We start from the raw sequence: 24,183 nt of genomic DNA on the forward strand, positions 1-24,183 counted from the left end.
TTTCTTTTCAGATTGTGACATTGTTCAGGAGAGCAGGTGAAATCCACACTTAGGGCGCTCTCTGCCACTTCCACTTTTTTGGATAAAGCGTCTGTGAAGTCCTATAGCTTCCCCTCTTCCCAAGCGATTCTATTTTAACTGGGGAATGTAATTTTCATGTAGCCTCCCATACCGAGGTAATTCTTCCATGACCAGGATGTTAAAAGGGGGTGGTTTTGTCTTCACAGGATCAAGTCAGGATCATGTTAATAGCTGAGCAAAGCTATCTGAAAAGGCTGCTAAACAGGATAATGATATATTACATGTCTACGGTGGAACCTGCTCAGTCATAGTGGCACACTTCATCAGAACTCTGGCAACCCTTGAGGAGAGTCTCCACTGTAGATAGTTGTCAAGCTCTTATCTGCTTAGAGCAGAGCCACAGACTCTGAGCCGACATTCAGCAAGAGTTATGCCATCACACAGGTATATAGGAGTTTACACTAAGCTTGTAAGATTGATCTATCAGTCTTAGTATGAGGACTTGGACACCCCTTTCCAGGTCATTGAGAGCAATGCATGGAGATGTTTAAATTCACATTTAAAAATGGAGAAAAAACCTATTCATAGGTTACCCTGAACGGTAAGTCTTTCTGGGAACTCCAGAATTCTGTAGTGGAGCCAGGACTGAGATGACACAGCACCTATATCTCAAGTATGAGCTGAGGATGTGATGTGAACACATGCCATGGATAGTGCAAAGGTTGAAAATTCTTAACTGCCTGGGAACATGTGCAATTACAATATAAATGTGTAAATGAACAACACTTCTAAGAAAGTAAATTACTGCTAAAGAAAAGAGATTTCAGAAAAAAAATTGCTGAAGGTAGTCATTAAAATCTTCCAAATTGATGCTATGTAGCACTGAAATGTATTTGATTCAGATATCTTTTTGGATTTGAAAATACTCTTAAGAAAACATCATCAAAATGCATTCATGTTTAGCTATTGTAAGGTTTTCTGTTTAATGCTTTCTGAATAAAACCAGGCAGAAACAGAAAAATAATTTAAGATAAGTTAACTCCACGCAAATGTTTGGCTTGCTTAAGGACAGCGCCAGGGGGTTACCTTTGAATATATTTTTCTTCTTTCCAATTATCTTACAAAGCTAAATTATACAGGGGAATTGTGTAATCCGAAGAAATGAGTAATTACTAAAAAAAGAAAACTTCTGAGATTAGAAACAGGAGGTTCTGAACACTTAGACCTGTCCAGCATACCAACAAGTTTTTGTCCAGATAATAATTTAAGTGTGTTTGTTTTTCTTGCAATGACTGGCTCAAGTCAGTATGGCCTAGCTCTGTTTCCTGTTGAAGCTAAGGATCCAGTCAAAACAATCTATAAACCATGATGAGTTTTCTTGGAGAAAAGGAGAGATGGCTGTTTCATGGAGTTATAGCTATTAGAAGATAGGAAAGGTCTACCTGGAACCCTATTCAAGGGAAAAAGGGTGGGCATGGGGAATTACAAGTCATCTTTACTTTGATATTTGCAAGAACTTTATACATCAAGCTTTTATTATTCATCAGGTGTTTCAAGTATGAAAGTCAACATGGAGTTTTCAGGAATGACCCTTACCAAATTTCTCTAATTTCCTCTTTTGACTGAGTAGCTGGCCTGCAGAAGATGGATACAGGAGACGTGATATGTTTGACTTCAGTAAGACTTTTATCATCGAAGCTTAAGAAAATCATGCAATGAAGTGAAAGCAGACTGCTTGAAAAGGTAGACTTGGAGTGATTATCAATTATCTCATGTCAAAGTAGGGTCACGTGGGGGTCTGTTTGGTCCATTTTTATTCAGTATTTTTATAAGCAACCTGCCTTATCCTGAAGGACAGAATTACTTGGTACATAAAGGACTGTAAATTAACATGATGTCATTCAGTAAACAGAAAGCATAAGAGTATTGCACTTATGAAAGTGAAATCAAATGCACAGATATAAAATGGAGTATAACCGACTGAAATACAGCAGAATACAATGGGGTTTTAGCGTGGCTAGTAAACCAGTACTAAGCTAACAAGGTAAGTGATACCGTTGAAGGCAGAGGGAAGAAATCTCTGAGGGGTATATTAATAGGAGTACCATACAATCCAGGAGAGGTATGCCCTGCTGCTGAAGGTGTACTGTGTCCAGACCTGAGCACCTTTAATAAGCAACTGGAAGAGAACAGCAAAAACATTTAGAAAATATGACTTACAGGTATATAATATTTAAGGAGTTGGATTTGTTGAATTTAAAAGAAGGAAGGCTGAATGGACATAATTTATTGATATGTAAAATATAGTTACAGAAAGATTATAAGAAGTTCCATCAGTGGAGCACAAAGTAATCAGCTTCTAATTTCTGGTGGAAAAAAACAATATTCTGAAAATAAAAGCTTTCTAATAAAGTAATATCAGTGTTACCTAGGGAAGTTGTGGAATTTCATTCACTGGGAGTGCTTGAGAGTAATATAAGTGAACGAGAAGAATCATAAGATGACCACTCTGGTTTGCACTTTTTGGTTTTACATAGGAAAACGCACAGAAATTTGTTTCAAGCAGCAGCTATCACTGCTTTCACCACTGATAGGACTCCCAAAGGAAAACTAGCATGTGCCAAACCATTTGTTTTCCTGGGAAATTCACTGATGGAGTAAGCTTCGGTGTAAATACCTGTGAAAGAGCAAGAGTTGCAAAATTCCCTCTCAGAAGGGCAGAAATAGAAGTTCAAATGCAGAAAGTCACACTTTAAATCTGTACCGTGAAATAGAAAGTGCCAGGGGACACCAAGCTGGTTGGAGGCAAAGAGGCAGTGGCAACAATAACGGGAAACTCCAGACCATTCCAGTTGTATGGGATACAGTGGTTGTCAGCTCAAACAGAAGAGCAAACCAGCAGATTTTGCATATTGGATTAATAGCGTCTTGTTCGTGCCCTTGATGGCCAGGCTTCCAGTCACGAGTGTGATTCCTGTATTTTACACAGTAACCTTACACCCAGCCTATCTTCATGTTGGGTTTTTGCTTCCATGTTACAGTGTTATTAACATCGATATTTAAATGTATGTGTCTTGGAAGAATCCAAGTAAAATGGTTTGCTATTTATTTTTTAACTTCTTAAGGAATTTTGCACTTCAGTGCCCTGTCTCTCCTTTGTCACAGTATCATTTAGGCTCGTGTTTTAATTGCCTCTTCACTGTTTACATTATGTTGTTCAATTCCCCAAGGGTCTGCTAAATTTAAATCATCTTTATACTATTATAGAATGGTAAGAAAGGAGAGAGAATGTGTTACTAACTGCTTGTTTAAGCAAAATGCAAGCTACATAAAATCATGTTACCTGATCTACATTCAGGGCCAAAGAAACGGCTTTTTCCTTACACAGAGATGTGTGGGTGCCCAGTGCTTATGCTTTCTCCCTGGCTCTTTTTTACTCGGTAACGTAAGCAAAACTAGGGCTTGAATCTACATTAATACTTCCAACAGGATAAGGACCGTTCTTTGGCCTATTGCGATGGAATCTTCCTATTGATACTGGTATTCTCTCTTTAAAACATAATACTAAAAGCAGTGGCTACTCTGAGAGGGCTTCTAGGCCATGTAACTCCCAAGTCATGGCTGGCAATTGTTTAAGCATGTGGCAGGTACAATTTAACATGATAAATGATTAATTTTAATGCCCAAGAATTTTGCTGCAATTGTTTAGTATTACAAAGGTCAGTCAGTATCATACCATTTCGGATATGCTGGTTCATAAGAATTCCCAAGAGAGAGAACGAAATTTCCCATTTTTACAGAGGCATAGAAACATGAAGGAGTGAAATGACTTGCAGAGGTCATATACAAAGTCTGTGGGAAATTGGGACTAAGAGCTATGTCTCATAACTCCCAGTTCAAAGTCTTAACCACGAGATCGTTATTTTCCCCCACATCAGTGAAGCCCTGTTTCATCACCTTCAACAGCTGATAAATTACTTGTTTGAGCTGCTTAAACACCAGAACTTTGAAGGGAAAGGTAAGAAGTGTTTGTAGCTTTTAAGTGTTTTCATGGACACCTTAAATCATTCACCAACTTTATAGGCATTAAATGAAATGGACTTTCTTTGCTGAATTGAAATTAAGCGCTTAAGAAATGTGTGGAAGCCATCAGTTGGTCAAAAAACTTAAAAATACATTTCAGCAATAGTTCAGAGACTAAGAGATAGTAAACTAGTACTTTTTAAACTTGAAATTGATTACATTTATAAAGCTTTTTTTTTTTCTCCAGGAAACTGAAAAATGTCTATAAATGCCTGCTCGGTGAAATACTCAGTTACTTAAAGAGGCGTCTATCTGAAGGTCTCTTTGCAAGTGTTCTTTTTTGAGACCTTTTTCTGTTATGACTTACATCAAATTGCCACACAGTTATCTTACATTTACCTTTAGGTCCTACATTTTGATGTGACAGTGTCTCAAAGATAAGGACAGATATCCAGTAATAGATTATGTGAAGTAATAGTTCTGAGTATACCTCCACTGAAGCTCTCTGGCATTTGCTTTTGGGTATGCATATGTAGTATGTAGTCTGTAATCTGATGGTGTTAGGTCAGCTCACACAGATGAGTATGACTGAACCAGCTGTCTGAAGCATCAAGAGCAGTCAGGTTGCGAAGATTTAAATGTCAGTACAGCCTTGTATATTTTCCATGGCTGTCTCCTACATTGAAGTCTGTTCTGGACAATCTTCTCTAGTGTTGGTACCCAACCTAACAGGATGAAAGCTTGCTTAGGCTCATCTTCACATACTGCAATCATGCTTTCCAGTTGTACTACAGATGTATCCTTTTTCAGGTTTGGAAAAATGCTGCATCTTCACATCCACTCTCTCTCTAACCTTTGGGTTGCTGATATTAATAACCCCAAAATAGCATTTATAGAATTCGTTTTCCTTTGTAAACCTGAAAATTGTATATCAAAAGAACCTGCTGTTATTGTTTCTTAGTGAACAACTTTCATTGGCAAATCTGATTGATAGAGAAATTTAGATCACAGAACTCTTGGTTTTAGTGTCAGTCCTTTCCTCTCTGTCATTTTCTAAACTCTGCTCATTATGTCTATTATTTTTGATAAAATAGTCCTTTTTATCCTTTGCTGCATATAGGTCTGAAGGGAAAAAAACCACTTTTTATTCCTTATGTAAACAATATAAAAAAAAATCTCCTGATTACTTACTTATTTACACATTTATTGGTAAACCCCTGAAATCGTATGTGAGGTTACGGATGTTATAAATACATAGGATTTAATCAGAAATAACGCTATTCAATGTACCTGAGTATGGAATCTAAAAAAAAAGTTGTCAAAGTTGACCTATTTTTTCTTCTCCCTGTTTTAAGTGAATTACATGCTTCCTATGATAATATTTTGTTGTAAGAGTATGCTCGGCAGGATTTGAGTTACTGAAGATGATTCATTCATAATTTTCCTAGCAAATGAACCCACAAAAGGAAGTTTTTAAGAAATACTTTTACAGGTATTATCTTCTTTTTTCTTAAAAAAAATGTTAAATTTGGTCAATTATGGCAGGCATAAGAATCAAGGGCTAAAATCCCAGTTTATCTTCCATAGGTTATGCAGTGTGAATAATCTACAAAGTGGAAAAAAAAATCATTTACATTCTGATTGAGGTTCAAGGCCAGCTGGAATTAGCATTTTATATTTGTAAATACTGTGGAATTACAATAGGTTTTTTTAGCTCTTTGTTAAAACTCTTCAGTGAGGCTGGAGGATAAAGCTGTCCATCCCCTTCCTTAGTTCATAAGACAAGTAAGTTTTCTATATCTGCGTTCTAATATCTCTGATTTCTTTCTTGTAGAATTTGTGACTGCCCTCACTTTCTACATTGTAGAAGTACTTTCTTCTGTTCTGCCTCTTTCTTACCTGGACAGTTCTTCTTTGTCTCATTCATTGTATTTTCCACTTTTTCATTGCCTGTGATTCTTTGCTTAAAACCTGCTTTTCTTCCCCTGGCAGAATTATGGTGATTTTCTTTGGGAGTGGGGGAGAATACGATTATCACTCACTCTTTCTGTCCTGTGTATCCCTCTTGTCTCGTTCTTCCACTTTTAGTCACATTTCCATTGTTTTGTGACAGGTTGTTGCCACTTCACATTTTCCAGTGGAACTCCAAAAAATCTTAAAGTACGTGCTTCATTTTCTCACTCTGATGCCTGACTTCTGAGTTTCTTTTTCCATTTGAAAAATTTCAGTTATTTTTAGGCTCATAGCTCACAAATCTGCTTTCCTTCAGGTCTGTCATAGTCCGGGTATATTCAAAGGTTTCTACCTTTGAATATCTCTCCGTAAGTGCTTCCTTTCCCCTGGCAAGTCCTGTTCATCCACCTTTCTTTCATCTTTTTGGACAACATTGCCGACCTCAGAGCCCCCTAAAATAGTAATAAAAATAATAGTAAGTACTCAAAGCTGCCAAAAAATAACATACCATTCAATATTAGTGGCAATCTGTTTCAGATTTTCAGATTATGAGAATTTTTGTCATGCTGTCAATAAACTGCTAATTGCATGTTGGATGTGGTGTGTACATAACATACACAGTTTTTATGTATATATTTATTACAAAGGTCCAAACTGCTAAACAATTAAGCTTTTTTTCCTCTAAGCATGGCTTTTTTTTCTAAATTAGAATTAGATTGGAAGGATAGAAAGATCCTTAGGTAGGTGCATGAATCAAATGAATTCAGTCAAAAAGTTCAATCTCCAAGGAACTCTTAAAATTTTTGAATGACTGAAGAAGCAGATTTACAGTGGAATTTAGAAATTTAATTTTATAGGTACTGTGAAGTTTTAATACTTACAGGATGAGGTCCAACCAACACTTCCAGCTTTTTCTATAAGAGTGGCCAGAGCAACGATGGGATAATCTGAGCAAAATGGGAGTCAGTAAGGATTAGTAAACAGCGTGTGTCCACGTGTGTAGCGCCCTACTTCACATCTGTTAGGTGGAAACATCTATGTGCAGTAAAACAGCTTTTTTAACAAGAGCTAGACTTGAGTTTATAGATTCGGCATGTAATTTACTCAGCCTTCTAACTGTTAAATCTTTTGAAAAGTACTAATGGGAGGTTTACTTAATGTGTTTTACACAAACTTTTTAATTAAAAAAACCAAACCCCTAGCAGTGGCACAGTTTTTTCATATACTTATGAGCAGAAATACAAAAGCACAAGTGAGATACTTTTCCAAGAAGTTGTGAAATGTAGCTTAACCAGTTTTTCTGAAATAGCCTTCCCATCACTTTATTCCTGTATATTAACTCACGTTGACACTGAATCTGAACTTAAAAAAATATTTACATGTTCATATTTTTGGTCCTTTTTTGCATACTCCTGCTGTAGGAGCACATCTCTCCTACCCTTAGCAAATGGAAGATAGGTATCTTCTCTCATCTTCCACATCTCTTGTAGTTAACCTCCTGCATAACGATGTCCATGAGTAACATCTTCTTCCATTTCCAATGAGGTAAATCTCTGTGCCTTTCTGATGGTGTATGAGTTTGTCTTTTCTAGAGTGCATTAATATGTTACAGCTGGGTATGAAGCTACTGGTCTAAACATGGCAGACATCTCAGCAGCAGTGTCTGTTGTGAGCACAAGCTCACCTGTATTCTCTGCTCTCTGCATTGGTTTCCAGTAGACTGTAATTGCATTCCCTCTCTTCAAGTACCACACAAATTTCTAAAAGATCACATAGAGCTTGTGGATGAGCATGAGGTTTACAGAAGATATGGCTGAAGGACACTTCCGGAGGTTGTCTAGTACATTGCCTTTCCCTGGGGCACTGGTATCAGACGTTAGCTAAACCAACTCAGTTCTCTGGAGTGTAAGAAGCTTTCTGCTTGAGTGAGGTGGTCGGGTCTGGGCAGGAGGCTGGGCTCTCTAGTCCAGGTGAAAGAAACTTGCACAAGACTGAAAACACAACTCAAACTTCAACCTCATTGCTTTTTTTAAGGCAAGATATGCTGCTTTGATCTTACGCAGTCTAATACGCGGGAGATACTTAGTCTTACGTTATCCCTGTCCTCCCCTTTTCTTCCTGCCCTCTCACTCCCCCTTCAGAGCACTACATCTCTTCTCAGGATGGGAAGAAATAAGATGACGGGTATAACTCAGGATATTCAAGTTCTGTATTGACAAACAGTACAACAAAGTGAATTTACATGCCAAAAATATCAGGAAGGCTGTGCTCAGAGAACACGAGATGCTGAGAGTACATGGAGGAAGTATCATCTAACGCTGGTCTTACGCTCTTCCCTAGGCATCGGCTACTGCAGCTGTCTGCGAGAGGGCTGCACGAGGTGGGCTGAGTGAGGCAATAGTGCTGGTCCTGTGCCTGATCAAAAGCAAGATGGTAAGTATCAAAATAATTTGTTCTCTTCCAAATGAAAGAGAAATTCAGCAGATCTACAGACCAGTTCTGTTTTTTTTAAAAAAAAAAAAGAGCTTTGTGTAAGCTTTTGAAGTTCTGCCATCAGTAGTAAAACTAAAGAGCTGGCTCAAGCTCTTAGTTCTAAATAGAAATACCTGATCTATTCATAAAACTGTTCGCCACAGACATGGTGTAATTTGTGGGGATATTTACTAGAAATTATAACAACGTACTCTTTTTGGCAAGCAATGTAGTTAGTTTAATTGTTTCAAATGTAGATAGGTCCTGTAACTTCATATAATGTTGCATTATCTATTCATTGATCACATTCTTGTGAGGATAGACAGCAAGTAAAGGGCTGTCTTCTAGGGCAGCTAGCAGCAGCAAGTCCACTGCAGCACTTTCTGTGCAATTTGTTTTTCTCAGTTTGGCCCTATTTACAGTCTTTGCCCTGTGTCCCCTCATTTTTAATGTTTTTTCAAGGCAAGCAACAAACTGAAATATGAATTCCTCTCAGTTACTATGATTGACTCCAAAAGTAATTGCATTTGTTTGTTTCCTCTTTTGTTTCCTCCTTCAATTTACTTTAGCAAGTGGCTCACACAATCAGTGACTATTGCTGTGCAATACAAGCTTTGTTATATTGAAATAGTGTTTGCATTTGGCTCTTACACTTCAGAATTACAGTAACTTAGATGACTGTTCTAGAGAGGAAAATGGTAATGTGGATAAAACAAATTGGATTTCAAAGATCAAACATTTTCATTTATCTGTAGGATCAGAAATACTGATCCTTTTGCAAAACAGTAGTTTTTAATTAAAGAGTACATTTTTGAAAACCTTTTTATGAACAAAATTTAATACCAGCATTTATGTAGTTTACTCAGTCTTTTGTCACGCGACAGTTGCATTCTGTTGTCCCTCTTCCTTACCGCTTCCAGTAAAAGCTGTATAAATCATTTCTTGTTGCGTATAAGTAAGCAAGGACAGTGGTAAACAGGAAGAGATGCTTACTCACAAATATGATCATTCTCATTAGTAAATGATTTTATATCTTTTCCACATTGCATGGATTGATCCAGACTGCAAACTGTTGTACAGGAGAACCCTTAACACATACAAGATTGTTTAGAGAACGTGTTTTACTTTCCAGAATGAAATACAAACTACTGCTAATCAAATGGTGCTTTTCCCATGACAGTACAAGAAAAGTATTTGTTATTTTAATGCAACTTTTTCTTCAGGTTTTTACAAACTGCTTTACTTCTTAGGAGTGACATTCCCAGCTAGGAGAGCTGAATTAGCTAAAACATCATTTCCCAGATGCAACTATGAAATGTGGTTTTAAGTAATCCGTGGAAGACCTGTGCTCTGACCGTTATTCATAAAACGTAAAGAATCGAGCGATTTACCCTTTTAAAAACACGTCTTTGCTTCGCGTGCAGCAGCCGGGAGCGGTGCGCGGAGCGGCGCCTGCTTTCCCCGCCCGGACCAGCGGGTGGCAGTGGCCCTCCACGCACCTGGCCCCGCGGAGGGAGACCCGCCGGGGAGGAGGCGGCTCGAAGGTGCGTACTATTTTAGCGTGGAGTCAGCGTCCTCGGTAATATTTTTGTGAAAATATTGGCACAGGTTCTTTAAGTGGGTTATGAATATTTTTGGTGCAGTAGACACAATGCTGTTTTCCCAGGAGAGAGTAAAGAAACCCCAGACGTCTGCTCTTGCGTTTCCCTTACCTGGTGATAGACTGGAGGGACTGCGTGTGAGAGGGGCAATTTCTGAACTGCTGTGATACATACCACCAGCAGTGCATTACATGCTTTATAATATACAGATGTTCCCTGAAAATCCAAATGAGACATTTCAGTGCACGTTCATGGCTTGGGCTGGTCCATGCATTGTTGAGGGCAATACACAACCAAAGCCAGGTTTGGAAACCTCTCTTCTAGAGGGGAGAGTCCTCTTCAGTCTCTTGTTGGATCCCGTGGGGGAGTGTCTATAGGTGCATTTGCAACTTTCAAGCATGGCCTTCTTGAAAAGATTTTAGAGTGTTTAAATGTGATTGTTGCCAAAACTATTTTGCCATCACATAGTTGAGTATGGGTCTTCTTGATCTGTGTTTAGCTAGTCGGTTAATGGGACTGTTGGCAGCAACTGTGTTCAGAGAGAGAGTAAATGGGCCAGGGAAAGTGGTGAAAATTTCACAAATTTTTCTAATGTATTCTGGAGAGACAATAACAATGCTATAGAATAAAGAAATCTCATATCTTCAAGGAAACTTCAAGAATTAAGGCTTTGGGCACTCAGCTTTGACTTGCTGTTTATCTTTGAATGACAAAAATCTCACGAACAAAACCAAAGAGTGGAGCTCAAAGTAGAGCACCTAGCTTAACCCCCTAGTTCTGATCATAGGAATGCATTGTCGAGATGATGGATTAGTTAAAGGAAAAAATTTTTCCTCTTTCAGAATTCTTAATTTACATTTTTAAAAGCATGTTTGTTTGTTTTCCTGCTCAGCTCCCCACGCCTTGTAAATTGTGAATTTCTCTTTTGGCTATGCATGATAAGGAAATTGGTTTCATTCTACAAGTGTGTTAATCATCCTGTTGCTTAAAAATATCAAGAGCAAATGCCTTAGTTTCTAAAGGAGTTGATCTTAAAATAATTGCAATGATCTGATTGTTGCAGCTCTTTAATTTCATAAACTGAACTGTGGATTTAAAGTGACGCTTACTGTGGTCTCACTCTAAAGTGAACAATAAGGTGAAAAATTAGTTTTGAGGGAGAAATTGGTTAGTGATTATGTTAGATTGTTACTGGTTTGGAAGGACGAAGATCTCAATACTGTAATTAAAACCTCAAATCTGCTACTGTTCAGCGTTAGGTAAAATATGCATGAAAAGGAGTATTTTAGGGACTGAGGCGTGCTGATTTGCAGCAATGAAATATTTTACTGCTGGGCTGTCAGGGTTAAGCGTTCGTTGCACGAAGTTGGAACAAACCGCGCAGTCTGGGTGTTGAGACAGTAGCGAGGTTTGGCCACAGGAGGCACAGCCAGTGTGTGCTGCACGGAGAGATTTCCTTAATCTCTGCTGGGTTGGGGGGGCACGGTGAGCAGCAGATCAGCTCTGTCCCGTGTGTCTCCCCCTCCCCGTCCCAGCTTTCGCTAACCCTTCTTGTCTTCTGATTGCATTGATCCTCTGAGAGGGTGCGCTTCTGCTTGGGCAGGGCAGCTTCTGTATTAAGAGATCAGAGCTGGCTATCTCCCAGCCTACGTGGATGGATTTGGTGTCAAGGGCAAGGAAAGGCAGCTGCTGCTGCCCCAGAGCACCACCCACCCACCTGTTTGCTGGTGAAAGTGTTACTGGCCCCAGGTGAGGCTCCTGCCTTTCACTCTAAGAGTCCCCAGAGAAACCCTAAACATGCTGCCTCAGGCCCAAAGTGTAGTGCCTGCCAGAGAGCTGTACTTACCCGGAGCATCAGCGAAGCTTCCTTCGTTCCTATTGCAAGTGATTCTCTTCAGTTCATATGTAGGACTCAAAACTTAACTTCCCATTTCAGGCAAGTTTGTAAGCGAGCTTAAATTAGAATGTCATCTGGTAAGGCACAGTTCCCGCATCTACTGTCTTATGACAACTGAACAGATCTAATGAACAGTGATAGTGGATTCATGGGGTACAGTAAGTGTCCCTTGAATAAGGGATATTGCATAGCTTCTGAGGGCAAAAGAGAAAGAAGAAATAAACTGGTACTGGCTTTCAGGAATTTAGACTCCTATTTCAAACTTAATTTAATTCTTATGGAGAAAGAGTCCCTTTAGGAGCAGCCAAAGTTTAATCAGTAACACAACAGCGATTTAGCTCAATTCTCAGTATCTTAGTCATACGGAGAAGCTGCTGCAACTGATTAGAAACCCCATTTCATTGAAATATTGCATGGAAGCATGAACATTCCAGTGTGGAAAGGCAACAGTCACTTCATCATTCTAGATCCCATGTTAACGCATCACCAACTCGCACATTCAAAGCCTTTTTAGAGAAATTTAATAGTTGGGGGACTAATAACCACCCACAACCCTTAATTTTGAGTGATTATTCTAAACACAAATTAACAGATCTGGGCCATTACTACTGAGAACTGAATCATCCATAGGGGTGGGAGGGGAAAAAAAAAAAGGCAATACTCCATGGGAATGTCTCAGGATTAACTGCTTTTGTATGTTTCCAAACACTTTGTCAATACCATCCCCTCTATAATAAATTCCTTTTCTAGTTCCTTTCACACTGCTTACAAGCAGATCGCTTAGAATTTTGGAATATACACTCAAATAAGATTTTCCAAGTTACAAGAATTATTATTCACTTCAGGTAATTTTATTCTTTATATTCTCTACATACTTGAATTTTTACTTGGTAAAGTCATAACAGAATGTGTAAGTACTTAAAAAAAAAAACAAACAACAAAAACACAACAAAAAATCAAAACCAGCAAACAATTGGTCCCCAAAGAATAAAGCAAGCAATCAGTTCAATAAACACACTTGATTTATTTTGTATAAAAAGGGTTAAGTTTACAACTAAACTTTTATAAAAAGTTTAGCATGATTAAGTACATCATTACACTTTTTGCAGAAATGTAAATTTCTGCCACTATACAAGAAAACTCTAATTAAAGAGTTCACAAGGTTTCACTCATATATATATATTTATATATAAATATATACACAGCATTCAGTCCTAGGTTTGTGTCAAAAAGGCAATTTCTGACCACAGACTTTCCTAAAAAACTGAACACTGGATCCTTCTGGTACTCACGCTCCACCTTTGGAAAAAAAAGGCAAAGTCTGCTTTAAAATGGGCAACTCCTTGTGAGATTTTTGTTTCGCTCCCCACGTTGGGAATAGTATATAAAGGAAGCCTTCCAACTAGGGAAAGGGTATTTAAGAGTCTCTTCATAAATAACTAGGTTCAGTCCAAGTTGAAGAATCGGGTGGGGATAAAGATCAATCTTGATTTTTTTTTTCTTCTTTATTAATTTTAAAAGGTCCTTTTAGTTAGATGTGGATTTTCCCCTCCAGATACAGCTGAAAAATAAATTCAGCACCTCAAAAAAAAAATCCTGTAGACATTTTCTTGTGCAAAAAAAAAAAATCTCATCAGTAGAACACCTGCAAGAGATTGAAAAGAGGCATATTTAGGAGAATGCTAACAGGGCAGAGATCCGGACAGACTGGCGCCAGAGAGGAAGCCACAGTTTGAACATTTAACCAAACACTCAGAGATTGGGCAAACCCTGGCGTCCAGATGCAACACATACACGCTCACACACTCGCTCTCAAGAGCCCAAATTGAACATTAAAATAACATACACTCAAGGCAAAGGGTAGAAAGACGATTCTCAGTCCAATCTCTATTTAGATCTGTAAATGCAATGCTCAGAGGCGCCAGTCTGCCTCTTACAGCAATTACTTGATTAAAAGCAGTCACTTATTTAACTGATAGCGCAGACAATCCCACATCACAGAATTTAAGGAATTGTGCCAAGATTCCCAACTTAATCAGTCACTTTGGCCCAGGAAGTTAAGACTCCAAGAACAGATAACGAGAGAATTTGCATTAAGCAGCGAGTAGTATCAGACCAGCCTGTGCTGCTTAACGAACCTTAGCAACAAAATACACTTTGGACTGGAAGAGTCAGTTATTGGTCTGTTTTCTTAGTGACTAAAAGGGCATCTCCTAATCAACTTTTAGGACCCATTTTTAGAAATGCCCACCATGCCGCCCATTCCCCAGGGGAGCACTTTTTACCCGAAGTTTAGAAATAAAAGGCACTGCACTCACCGTTTGATTCAGCCACAAAGTGCTTTGCTGTCGCTCGACATGAGCTCTGAGGGGAACTCGGACGCCTGCGAGGAGAAAACACCACAAGGGTAAGGGCGAGGGGCCCGAGCACGCGGGGAAGCCAGAGAAGACTGTCCCGGGTCACCAAGCGCTTCGCCCGCGGCACGTCGGGCCCCGCCGGCGCGCAGGGGTGACCGCCGCGCCCCCCGTTGAAGACGCTCCTTAACACCCACTTAAACTCCCCCATCTAGGTCAGCGGAGAGCCGGGGGCGCGGGGGAGAGCGCTTACCTGTAGCGAGAGGATGCTGATGTCTGTGTTGAGGGTGGTCAGAGGAGTTCTGGAGGAAGGGTTTTGCCCGGGTCTCTGGTGGTGCAGGCTGACGATGCTGGGGTGCGAGTCCAAGGCGATCTGCAGGTCCAGGATGTAGTCGATGACGTGCTGCAGGATTTCCATCTTGCTCACTTTCTTGTTCTGCGGGATGCTGGGCACCAGCTCCTTCAGCTTGGAGTAGCAGTCGTTCATGTTGTACAGCAGGCTCATGGGGTCATCCACGGGGGTTTTGCTCCGGGAGATGCCCAGGTTGTGCTCCGAGAGGCCGTTTTTCCTGACGGACCGCACCGGGCTGAAGGCTTTCATGCTGGGAGGCGGGCGGAGAGAGCGGTTCCTACGGACGGACGGGAAGCCTGCGGAGCGCTGGCGCTGCCCTCCCCCGCTGGGCGCTGCCGGAGCTCGCACTGAGGCGCGGGGCTGCGCGGCCTCCTCTTATAGCGCCGCCGCCGAGCCCAGCCCGCGCTCGCTGCCATTGGCGGCCGCCGGCACGTCCATCACCCTGGGGCGCCCTCACTGGTGGGGCGGGCAGCGCGGGGGCTGCGCGGGCCTTCCGCCTGGAGAGCCAATCGCGGGAGGGGGCGTGGCCGCTCCGCACAGCTGAGGGAGTAAATAGTGCGCGGCCGGCCCGTTGGCGCCCGGCCCGCCACAAAGGCGCGGGGCCCGCAGTCCGCAGGGGCGGCAGAGCTGTGCGGAACCCGAGCGCCACCGCGGCGCTCCCGTCCTCGCTCCCTCCCCTCCGGGGCGGCGGCGTCCCCCCCCCAGTTCCCCTCTCTGTAAGGGCACGGAGTGCGGCGGGTTGAAAGAGCGGGGTTGAGCGCGGAGCCAGCAGCCGTGAGGGCTGGCGGTGCCGGAGCGAGGGGCGCAGGGTGTGGGACAACCGGATAGCGCTGTAGCGAGGGGCTGGCGGAGGCCGAGTCTTCCCAAAAGTCACCGTGAATCAGAGCATCCAGCGGTTTTTGAAAGTACTTGTCTTAAAATGTCAGTGGTCAGAGCGCTGCAAGCTGCAAATGTACGCAGGAGGTGTAAGCATCAAGAATAAAGGTCAATAAACATATGAACCAACTGCAACTTTCTGCCCTGATGAGAACAGGACAGCCAGAGCCCTGGCAGAGTCAGGCGCCGCTGTTCGTTCGCTGCTTCGTGAGGACAGGGCTATTCTAGATGATGCTATTAATTGGAGACCATTAAGCAAATGTGCATATTGGAAGTGCATTTACATGTATTACCCTTGAAAGGCTGCTCATCTGCACCCTATCAGTGCTTGTGACACGGTACTATCATTAATTATGCATAGATTGTTTCTAGTGACAAATGCAAATGCTTACTACACGCTGTACTTTTTGCAGCTTTTGGTTGCAGCCAATGAAACATCTTCCAGAAACATTCCAGAGGAAAAAGTTGGGGTTTTCTGTTTAGCTGGAGAAGTCACTTAGATTTTTTAAGTTTAGCTCCACTGTATTTTTCTGTATTTTGCTTACACTAACGGCTGTGTAACATACCGACATAGCTTCTACCCGTCTTTTCACATACTACCTCAAGAAAGTTAAATTTAGGAAAGCGTGGACATATGTATACAATTGATGTATATGGAATTCTACACAAAACGCAGCAGTTCTGTAATAACCACCCAAATACTTGAAGCACGTTACTGTTCGCTGCAAACAAAAACGTAGTAACGGCATACATCCATAAAAACGGTGAGGATTGTGCTGTCAATCATAACTATTGAAAGCACACAAATACTGGGTTTATCTCCGCTGTTGTTGCAGAGCTGCACTAAGGGAGTTGGGGCTGTGGGGGAGGAACACCACCGACACTTGGAGACAAAGCTGCGGAGAGACGGATCAATATTTTTTCCAATTAACGTGGCATTCCTGAGCTGGTGTTTGGCTATTCTTTAGCCGGACATTTTGGTGACTGTCGCACCAGGGTGTTTGCCCCGGGGCTCTTCTCCGGGGGTGGACTGTAGGCGGTGCTGACGCTGACAGCAACACAATCCACTCGTTTTGAAATGCGAGGGGTGAAAGTGAATCTCGACATTCAATCTGATAGGAAGACAAATACATTATTTTAGTGGAGTTAAAGAGAGTAAATAATAATAAAAAACACCCTGCCAATTAACGACTCGATTAAAATCACCACTTTGAGCGACTTCAATCCTTTACATCACTAGAATCTCATTTTCGAGCGTATCTGGTACTTGATTTGCGCCACAGGTTTTAGTCCTTCACCATGCTTGTATTTCTGTCTCGTGAATGCACCAGTGCAAGAAATTTTGACACTATCTTTGGTATAGTAATAGCCAACGTAAACAAGTACGTTCACGCTTCTCCCATCATTATTTGTCATTCTTGGGCAGCGCAGCAGCGTTACAGTAACGTCCGTCCGCGCTTTACAGAGGACCCCTTTGCAAATGGTTTCGGTTTTCCATACCAAGGGCTTAGCGCGCTTTTAAAAACACTGCGAAGTTGTGCGGAGCGGCTAACCTGGTTATTTTCTTTGTCACCAAATGATTGTCATGTGCGCTTTCTGCCCGAACAGTACAGCCTGCGAGTAGGCGAGCTCCGCTTCCCCCAGGCGAGCGGCTGGAGCGTCTTTCCGTAACGTTTCATCCCCTCAATTCTGCTCTTTTAACCCCGAAAGCTTTGGCAGCCGATCGCCAGCTCCGAGAGCTCCCTGCTCTCGAATGCATGCCGCACGAACGGCCTCAGCGGCACTCCCGCTGCCCCTGCCCCGGCCGGGGAGACGCGCGGGGCGGCGGTGGGCTCCGGAGGGACTCTCCGAGATCACTGGGGCTGCGAGCTGCTCCTTGGGGGCTCTTCCCCGGGACCTCGGGGCGCGTCCCAGGCGGGGACGAGCCCCCCGTGCGGCGGTGGGTGCCTTGTTTTCAGTCGTGATTTTCACAGCCGGTTCCCAACCCCGAAACGCTGCTGCAAACATCTGGTAGGGAACCGTCGCCGCTCGCAATGCACAAAGCGCTGCTTTCTCCTCCGCCCCCCGCCCCCCCCAGCCCCGCCGCCGCCGGGAGGCACGAACCCGGGGCTCCGCTCGGGGGGGGGGTGGGGGGTGCGGGCCACCCCGCCGTGGGGGGCCCCCGCCGCCCGGCGCCAGCCCGCGGCGGCGCTGGAGTGCGCGGCAGCGGTGGCGGCCGCGCGGCCTCCCCCGCCGCCCCGCGCCCCGGGCGCCGCGCCCCGCCCCGCCCCGCCGCCCCGCGCCCGGGGCCGGCCCGGACTGCGCGGCGCCAGCCCCGTGACATCAGCCCCTCGCCGCCGCCCCCCCCGCCCGCGCCGCCCGGGCCCGGCGGCGCCGCTCAGGCGGCTGCCATGGCGACCGGGGCTGCGCCCGCGGCGGCGGCAGGCGGCGGCCCGGCCCCGCTTCCCCCTCCCGGGCGCACCTGCAGCGGGGGCCGCCGCCGGACGCCCCGCCATGCCGCGGGGGGGTCGGGGGAGGGTGGGGGCGCCCGCAGAAAGCGGAGAGAAAAGAGTAAAACGGGCAAAACCGCGCACTGACGGGGGGGTGCGTCCGCGGCAGAGATCCCAGCGCCGCCGCTCGCCCCCCGCCTGGCTGGCCCGCGGGGCCGGGCCGCCGCGACCCGGGCGGGAAGGAGCGCGCCGGGCTGCCCCGGCTGCGGTGCGGGTGGCGGGGGAGAGAGCGGGGAGTTTCTGTCCTGCCCCCCCCCCCAAAAAAAAAATGTATTTTCTATGAGGAAAAATAACGCTTTTTAGAAAGGTTGGTTTCCTCTCGCTTTGTAGGGTCTTCCCAGAGCAGCCCCCGGCTCGGGCAGCAGTCCCCCGGCCGGGGCTCCCGCGGTGTGACGGGGCAGAGGGGGCTCCTGGCAGAGCCCGTGGGGCTGTGTCCCCCACCGCCCCCCCCGGTCAGGGACCGGCAAGTTCCTGCGCGCGCCCTATCCTGTGCCTTGTGAAATTTATTTATCTAAAGCACCTAGTGATAATGTAAATGGTTTTAATTGCCGCGTATTTAAGCCATCAAACCAGACAAAAAAAAAATCTGTTAAAATTGGCCCGTTTCCAAGTCATTGACACCATCCAACCTATCCAAGTGGGGTGTCCAAATATGTTCTGATACAGGAGTTTTCAATGTACCAGGTGAAATACCTCGCTGAACCCGGCTGCTTTTAACGACCCGGTCCCTTTTGTTTGCCTCACGTTTCCAATTCATTCAAAGAAGTTTTAGAAGTTTGGGGGTTGGCTTTTTTTTTTTCTTTTTTTTTCTTTTGAGCGGGAGGGAGAGAGTAATGCATGCAAAATATTTAGTTACAACTTCTGCGAAAGGCACCGATCTGTAACAGCATTTTCTACTTTCACAAAGGATTTTCCTGTTACTTTTGTTCCGGTCACAAAATTAAAAAAAAAAAGAAAAAGGCGAAAGAAAAAAAAAAAAAACTTGGGGGAGAGATAAGGTCTGGAAAACAATCTGGAATTGCCAGGCTGTTGGTGGGAGCTCTGCGGGGCTGGCGTCAGGAAGTCTGCGCCGCCTTCTATTACTGTTGATCCAGCTTTGTGCAGCTGCACTCAGTACAATTAGCTTGTAGAAACAATCCTGCTGTAGGCAGCCTCTTCCCTTCAAAGTGCTTTTCTATACTGATCCCCTCACATCATGATGCTGGAAATCAAGTCACAAGCCGACCACTGTTTGGCCAACATCATCTGTGGGAATTCATTAACCTCCATCCCAGAGATGCAACAAGAGATTGTTTGTCCAGAACTAAACTTACAGCTTAATATGATGTAGCCCATACAGGAAAAAACCTGTGTCCCCATTTCTTTTTTTTTTTTTGTCCATAACAAGAAACACATTGTGCAGCTTTTTTTCCTTTTTTTTTTCTTTAGGGGGTGGGGAATGTAGCTGAAACCAGGCATGAGCCGGCTCCTGCTAAAACTTTGCCATCAAACACTTTTTTGGTTCATCGGGCTGCAGTTTCCATAGAAGCAACTTATCCCCGCGATCATCTTGTTGGGTGCACTTTGCAAGCTCATTTCCCGTCTGAGTTTGCTCTGCTGCTCTCAGATGCTGCAGCTGACACATTTCCTCCCCGTGCACTTTGCACCCACCTCATCCTTGCCCAGATGCTCAGGGCTGATTGTGCCTAAAAGGGGGTTTCATTGCACTCTGCAGCTGCCTTGGGGGAAGGGATTTTTTTTTTTTTTTAATTTTATTTCTACTTTCCCCTGCTTCAGTGCTCAGCTCCGTGCCATGCAAGCAGCAGGCCCTCCTTGTTCCCCCTGTCCCCAGTGCTGCAGTACTGGCTCGCTGGGACGCGGCCGCGGCCGCAAGCCCTCTGCCACGCGCCCGTCGCGTGCTGCTGCGTGTGAACGCTGCCGGTGGCTCGCTCGGCCCCGGCCCCGTCCCGGGGGAGTGGAGCTGCCCGTGGGACACTGCTGCTATGCACCACCGGCTGGGAAGCAGGGCCCTGGCGCGCCCCATCTGCGTGGGCAGCTCCGGAGCAGCAGCAGGGTGACATCTCCCTGCTCCCAGGGCTATTTATGAACAACCGTGCTGCTGGGAGCATGAGTCCTGCTTCCCGGCACCCCCGTGCTGCCTGTGGCTGGGCTCTTCACGTCCTGCTGGCATCAGTGCTCCCCTCACTTCCAGGTACCTCACTTGGCCGCGAGGATGCGCGGCGCGTTGCTTCCACCCACCCCACTCTGAACCCCTCTGTGTTCTTCTTCAGGGAACGTATGGATGCACCTCCTCTGAGTCCCATTTCCAAACTCCATTCTTTTCTGGGCCGTATTTGCAAATGCCATGGATCTGCCAACTGTAAGATCTCTTTTCCGTTCCCCCCACTATGCTTTTAAATAATGTTGCTTTTGTAGAGTATCATTCCCTTCATCCCCACTTCTAAACATCCCTCATCTGTTGCTGTTACATTCCCAAGCTGCGTGTTGTTGGAGGCTTGGGAAGTATTGTGACGAAACATATATATTTTCTCATTTTTCCTAGACATCTGCCTTTTGGTCAAAAGTATTGGACTACAGGATGGACGGGCGTTTGCTCTGATTCAGTTTTGACATGCTTATCATTTTATGATCACACTCCCAAACTCTGCTCTTCTGCAGGAATGCCTTTCACTCAAACTATATTTTCTAGCACCTGCAAAGAGGGGTGTTTCTACATGAATTGCGTGGTTTTGCTGGGACATTTATATCAAGTCCAAATTCAGACACTTCAGTTCTAATGTTTTATTCTGGTTTGTGGGGTTTCTCATTTCTGCAAGTAGGACCAGTGTCCTGAAGGCATTTCTACGTAAACTGCCACCTGCAAAGGGCTGTTGCTTACCTGATGCTACTTCAAGAATACTGCCATGAAATCTTTCTGAAAGCAGCAACTCTGGCATAGTAAGTGTTACTGGTGCGAGGTGTATTAAATCCATGTATTAGCTCTTACCTCTTTACTCAAAAGCAAGTACATTTCTTTTTTAACATCTTCAACTATTTTACTAATGTAATGTCTATGTTTTAATAAAGTTACGTAGCCTGTCTTCTAGAAGTGCTTATCGTGAACCAGTTAGGTGGCTCTCTAACTTACATGGTTGTGCTAAAATCTGGGATCAAACAAGTTCCCTTCTGAGCACATGGCTTACATAGCAGATGGTTTTCATCTACCGTAGCTTTTCTAGTGATACCTTTAAATTAGTATAGGTCTAAAATGTTACAAATTTTGTACACCCCAACAATTCTCTGGAAAATCCATTTAGAACAGAAAAAGGAGAGGGGCCAGGCAGGAGGTTACTGAGAGTACCTCGCACGCGCTAAGGAATAAACCAAGAAATAAAAAATGGGCTTATTCTTTCTTTTGTTCATTATCTGGCTGGCTGGTCCAGCTCCCTTTGGCCTCTCACTTTGGCCTAACTTTGATTTTTAGGTACAGGCCTGTGGGAATAAGATCACAAAATGCTTGGCTTAGTTTCACTGGAAAAAGGAGGGATTGGGAATTGGATTGGCGGGAGTGGATTTGGAAAATCTGTTCCAGGTATGGTTTTAAACACACACACTCCCCCTTCAAATTGTAAAATTATGATAATTTCAAGTGTAGATGCGTTTGTGTAGTATGGTCTGTGCATTTGTTCTTGCTCAGTAATAATGTTTCATGACACAGAGGAGAAATGGAGTCTGTACTGCGACTGTCATCTAGTTGTTGGTGAACCTATAATCTCGCCTTCCTGTTCACTTCAGGCAGAATACCTCAGTTACGTGATGGAAAGCCTTGTGTATTAAGCGGGCAGTACTAATTTAGCGCTTTACCAAAGCTATTGTTACTGGTTATGTTAGGGCAGGACCCACAGCATTCTCAGACCTTTTTAACTAACGTATAGAGCAAAATTTTCTGTGGTTGGGAGAGCCTAATTCCACTCAGGGTTTGGATACTGGAAGTGCAGCTTGGCAAAATGTGTGCACCGCATCCCAAATGCAAGTGCACCCTCACGAGTCCTGCTGAGCCACGTGAGTTCCAGTGAAGTTTCCTAGGCTGTTAAAACTTTGCTTCTTTATAGGCCCAGAATGAGCGTTATCTAGGTTAAGCTGACTTTCTTAGTGACTGTCGCCTGCATAAACCCACCTGGGAATCACAAAATAGGTACGTATGTGTCTAAATCTCTTGAGAGGCCTGGTCCAGGAGGTGTGCTCAGATCATGCTTAAATGCACACTGACAGCATGGAGCTTAGCACAAAACGCAGCAGCTGTAGCTGCCGGAAAGTTCAGGGGGAGAGAAGGAAAAGAACTGCTGCTTTTTTATACGCAATTTTTCTCGTGAGAGCACTTGCCCTGGAAGTGAGAGACTCGGATTCAATGTTCTCCTCATCAGAGGTGATATAAACTCCCTCCTGCCTGCAAAGCACCCCTAAGGACCAGAGTAAAGATAAGGCTAAGGTGGAGGACACCCACCCATCCTGTTCAAGCTTGCCACAGCACAGAAACAGATGCAAATTTCAAAGGGCCAGAGGGATTATGAACAAGAGGGAGCCTGACACTGTAGCTCAGGGGTAAAGGCATCTCCTGGATGGCAAGAAGCCTGAACGCTGGGCCTGGCCTGGCAGACTCGCCCATTCTTGAGGGTAGGGTTCATCTCACCTTATCTTAGCTTTCAGAGGTTTGGTGTTTTGTCTCTCTATAGTCAGTGGGAAGAGAGAACAAGAGACACCTGCAGAGAGTGATTCATTCTGTGCCTGTTCGACACCTCTCTCCGGATGGAACGAATGTCCTCGCTGGGGGCCGTCGCTCCCCATCAGTTCTCGGCAGAAGCTAGACAACCAATTTCAACCAGAAGCCTGACTTATAGATGCCAAGTGAGGTGAATTCCACTGTAGATGACTAATTTTTCTCATTCATCATACCCGATTTTAGCCTTTAAAAATTGGGTATGTAATCAAAGTTAGTCATTTGAGTTCTGTCTATGTACATTTTTCCTTCCGTTGGGAGGCTGGAGATGGATGGATAGCTGGGGTGAAATGTCCTGGGACGATGTGTATCTTTCTCTGAGCCTGTAGAGCCTAAAGGTCATGTGTGCCCCTAGTTTGCACTCGTGAATCCTGGTGCTGGGTGTCTGAAAGTTAAGTGTGGAACTATTAAATGTCATCATGCAAACTTCTTTTGTGGATGGTCTAAGTGACTAGAGGCGCTACATACAGTTTTTAAGAGAGGAGCCAGTTGCATAAAAATATGCATTAAAAATGTCTGAAGATATAAAGAGGCTACAACTAGGATTTTCAGAAAACTGAAACGCTCCTTATTTAAATCAAAGAAAGTTAAGTACTATGGAAAATATCACTAAGTGTATATTGCATTTTATGCACTTGCATACCCAGAAAAATCTGTCTCTAACTTCTAAAACTGGAGATTGGATGCCTTTAAAAATGTTACCTTTAATCCTAGCCCTGAAGACATAAGCATGTAATTCTCAGTTTCAAAGCTATAGTTTTTCATTTTTGATAATGTGGTGTAATGCTGAGGTGTACTACAGGATAAATCCCAAATATGTACCTCATTGTTTCATCGGAGATCAGCAAAAGGTCACCCAGCCTTCTTATCAGATTACAGGAGTGCAAGTGTTTTTTTGTGCTAGTCTAAGTTTGGTACACATACATTCTTTGCAAATGGATGATTGCAGGAAAAGACAAGCTATGTGTTTTTATAATTTAACATTTGTCAAAGGCCATCAAAGGGTTACAACCAGTCATTTTGCAAAATGTGGATTGTAGAGGCAGTGGTGGACAGTAAGTGTCCAATTTGGTGAAATTAAAGTCGTATGTTCTCCTGATGGGTTTTTAGCTACAAATACACTTAGAGATGATTCCACCACATTGCTCATGTCAATCGCTCCATAAGGCTGAATGCCTTCAACTATTACAAAACACATGCTTGAGAAACTCTTCTACTTCTTTTATCAAAATACTGAAACTATATGTGCACCCAAGATGTCTAAATTTGGCAATGTACAAGTAATTGGGAATGGACTCAAAATTAAATTACTTAAGGCCTCAAGCTATTTTTTCCAGCAGAGACAAGAGGTCTGAAAACATTAAAAGGATGTGCAAACTTCTTAGAATA

General features: G+C 43.8%; 1 protein-coding gene and 1 long non-coding RNA gene across 2 annotated transcripts; one reads left to right on the forward strand and one right to left on the reverse strand.

The window, feature by feature from the left end:
- Positions 1 to 10,293, forward strand: LOC142080157 (uncharacterized). Its single transcript, XR_012672892.1, has 4 exons — positions 1 to 465; positions 1,569 to 1,764; positions 8,338 to 8,430; positions 9,894 to 10,293. It is a non-coding gene; the product is annotated as an uncharacterized LOC142080157 (long non-coding RNA).
- Positions 10,294 to 12,967: 2,674 nt separating this feature from the next.
- Positions 12,968 to 15,016, reverse strand: ID2 (inhibitor of DNA binding 2). The gene is made up of 3 exons (XM_075145110.1): positions 14,575 to 15,016; positions 14,286 to 14,350; positions 12,968 to 13,612 (listed from the first exon to the last, which is right to left on the reverse strand). The coding sequence occupies exons 1-2, from the start codon at positions 14,920 to 14,922 to the stop codon at positions 14,294 to 14,296; spliced, it is 405 nt and encodes a 134-aa protein (XP_075001211.1). The 5' UTR covers positions 14,923 to 15,016; the 3' UTR covers positions 12,968 to 13,612; positions 14,286 to 14,293.
- Positions 15,017 to 24,183: the final 9,167 nt, after the last annotated feature.

This window comes from Calonectris borealis, chromosome 3 (assembly GCF_964195595.1).
Source record: "Calonectris borealis chromosome 3, bCalBor7.hap1.2, whole genome shotgun sequence".
NCBI classification, from domain to species: Eukaryota; Metazoa; Chordata; class Aves; order Procellariiformes; family Procellariidae; genus Calonectris; species Calonectris borealis.

Excerpts from the sequence above, each read along its gene's own strand:
- ID2 (XM_075145110.1), bottom strand. The coding sequence starts at position 14,922 with ATGAAAGCCTTCAGCCCGGTGCGGTCCGTCAGGAAAAACGGCCTCTCG. Across the intron at positions 14,351-14,574 it reads TCAGCATCCTCTCGCTACAG|GCGTCCGAGTTCCCCTCAGA; the intron begins GTAAGCGCTCTC and ends TTCTCCTCGCAG.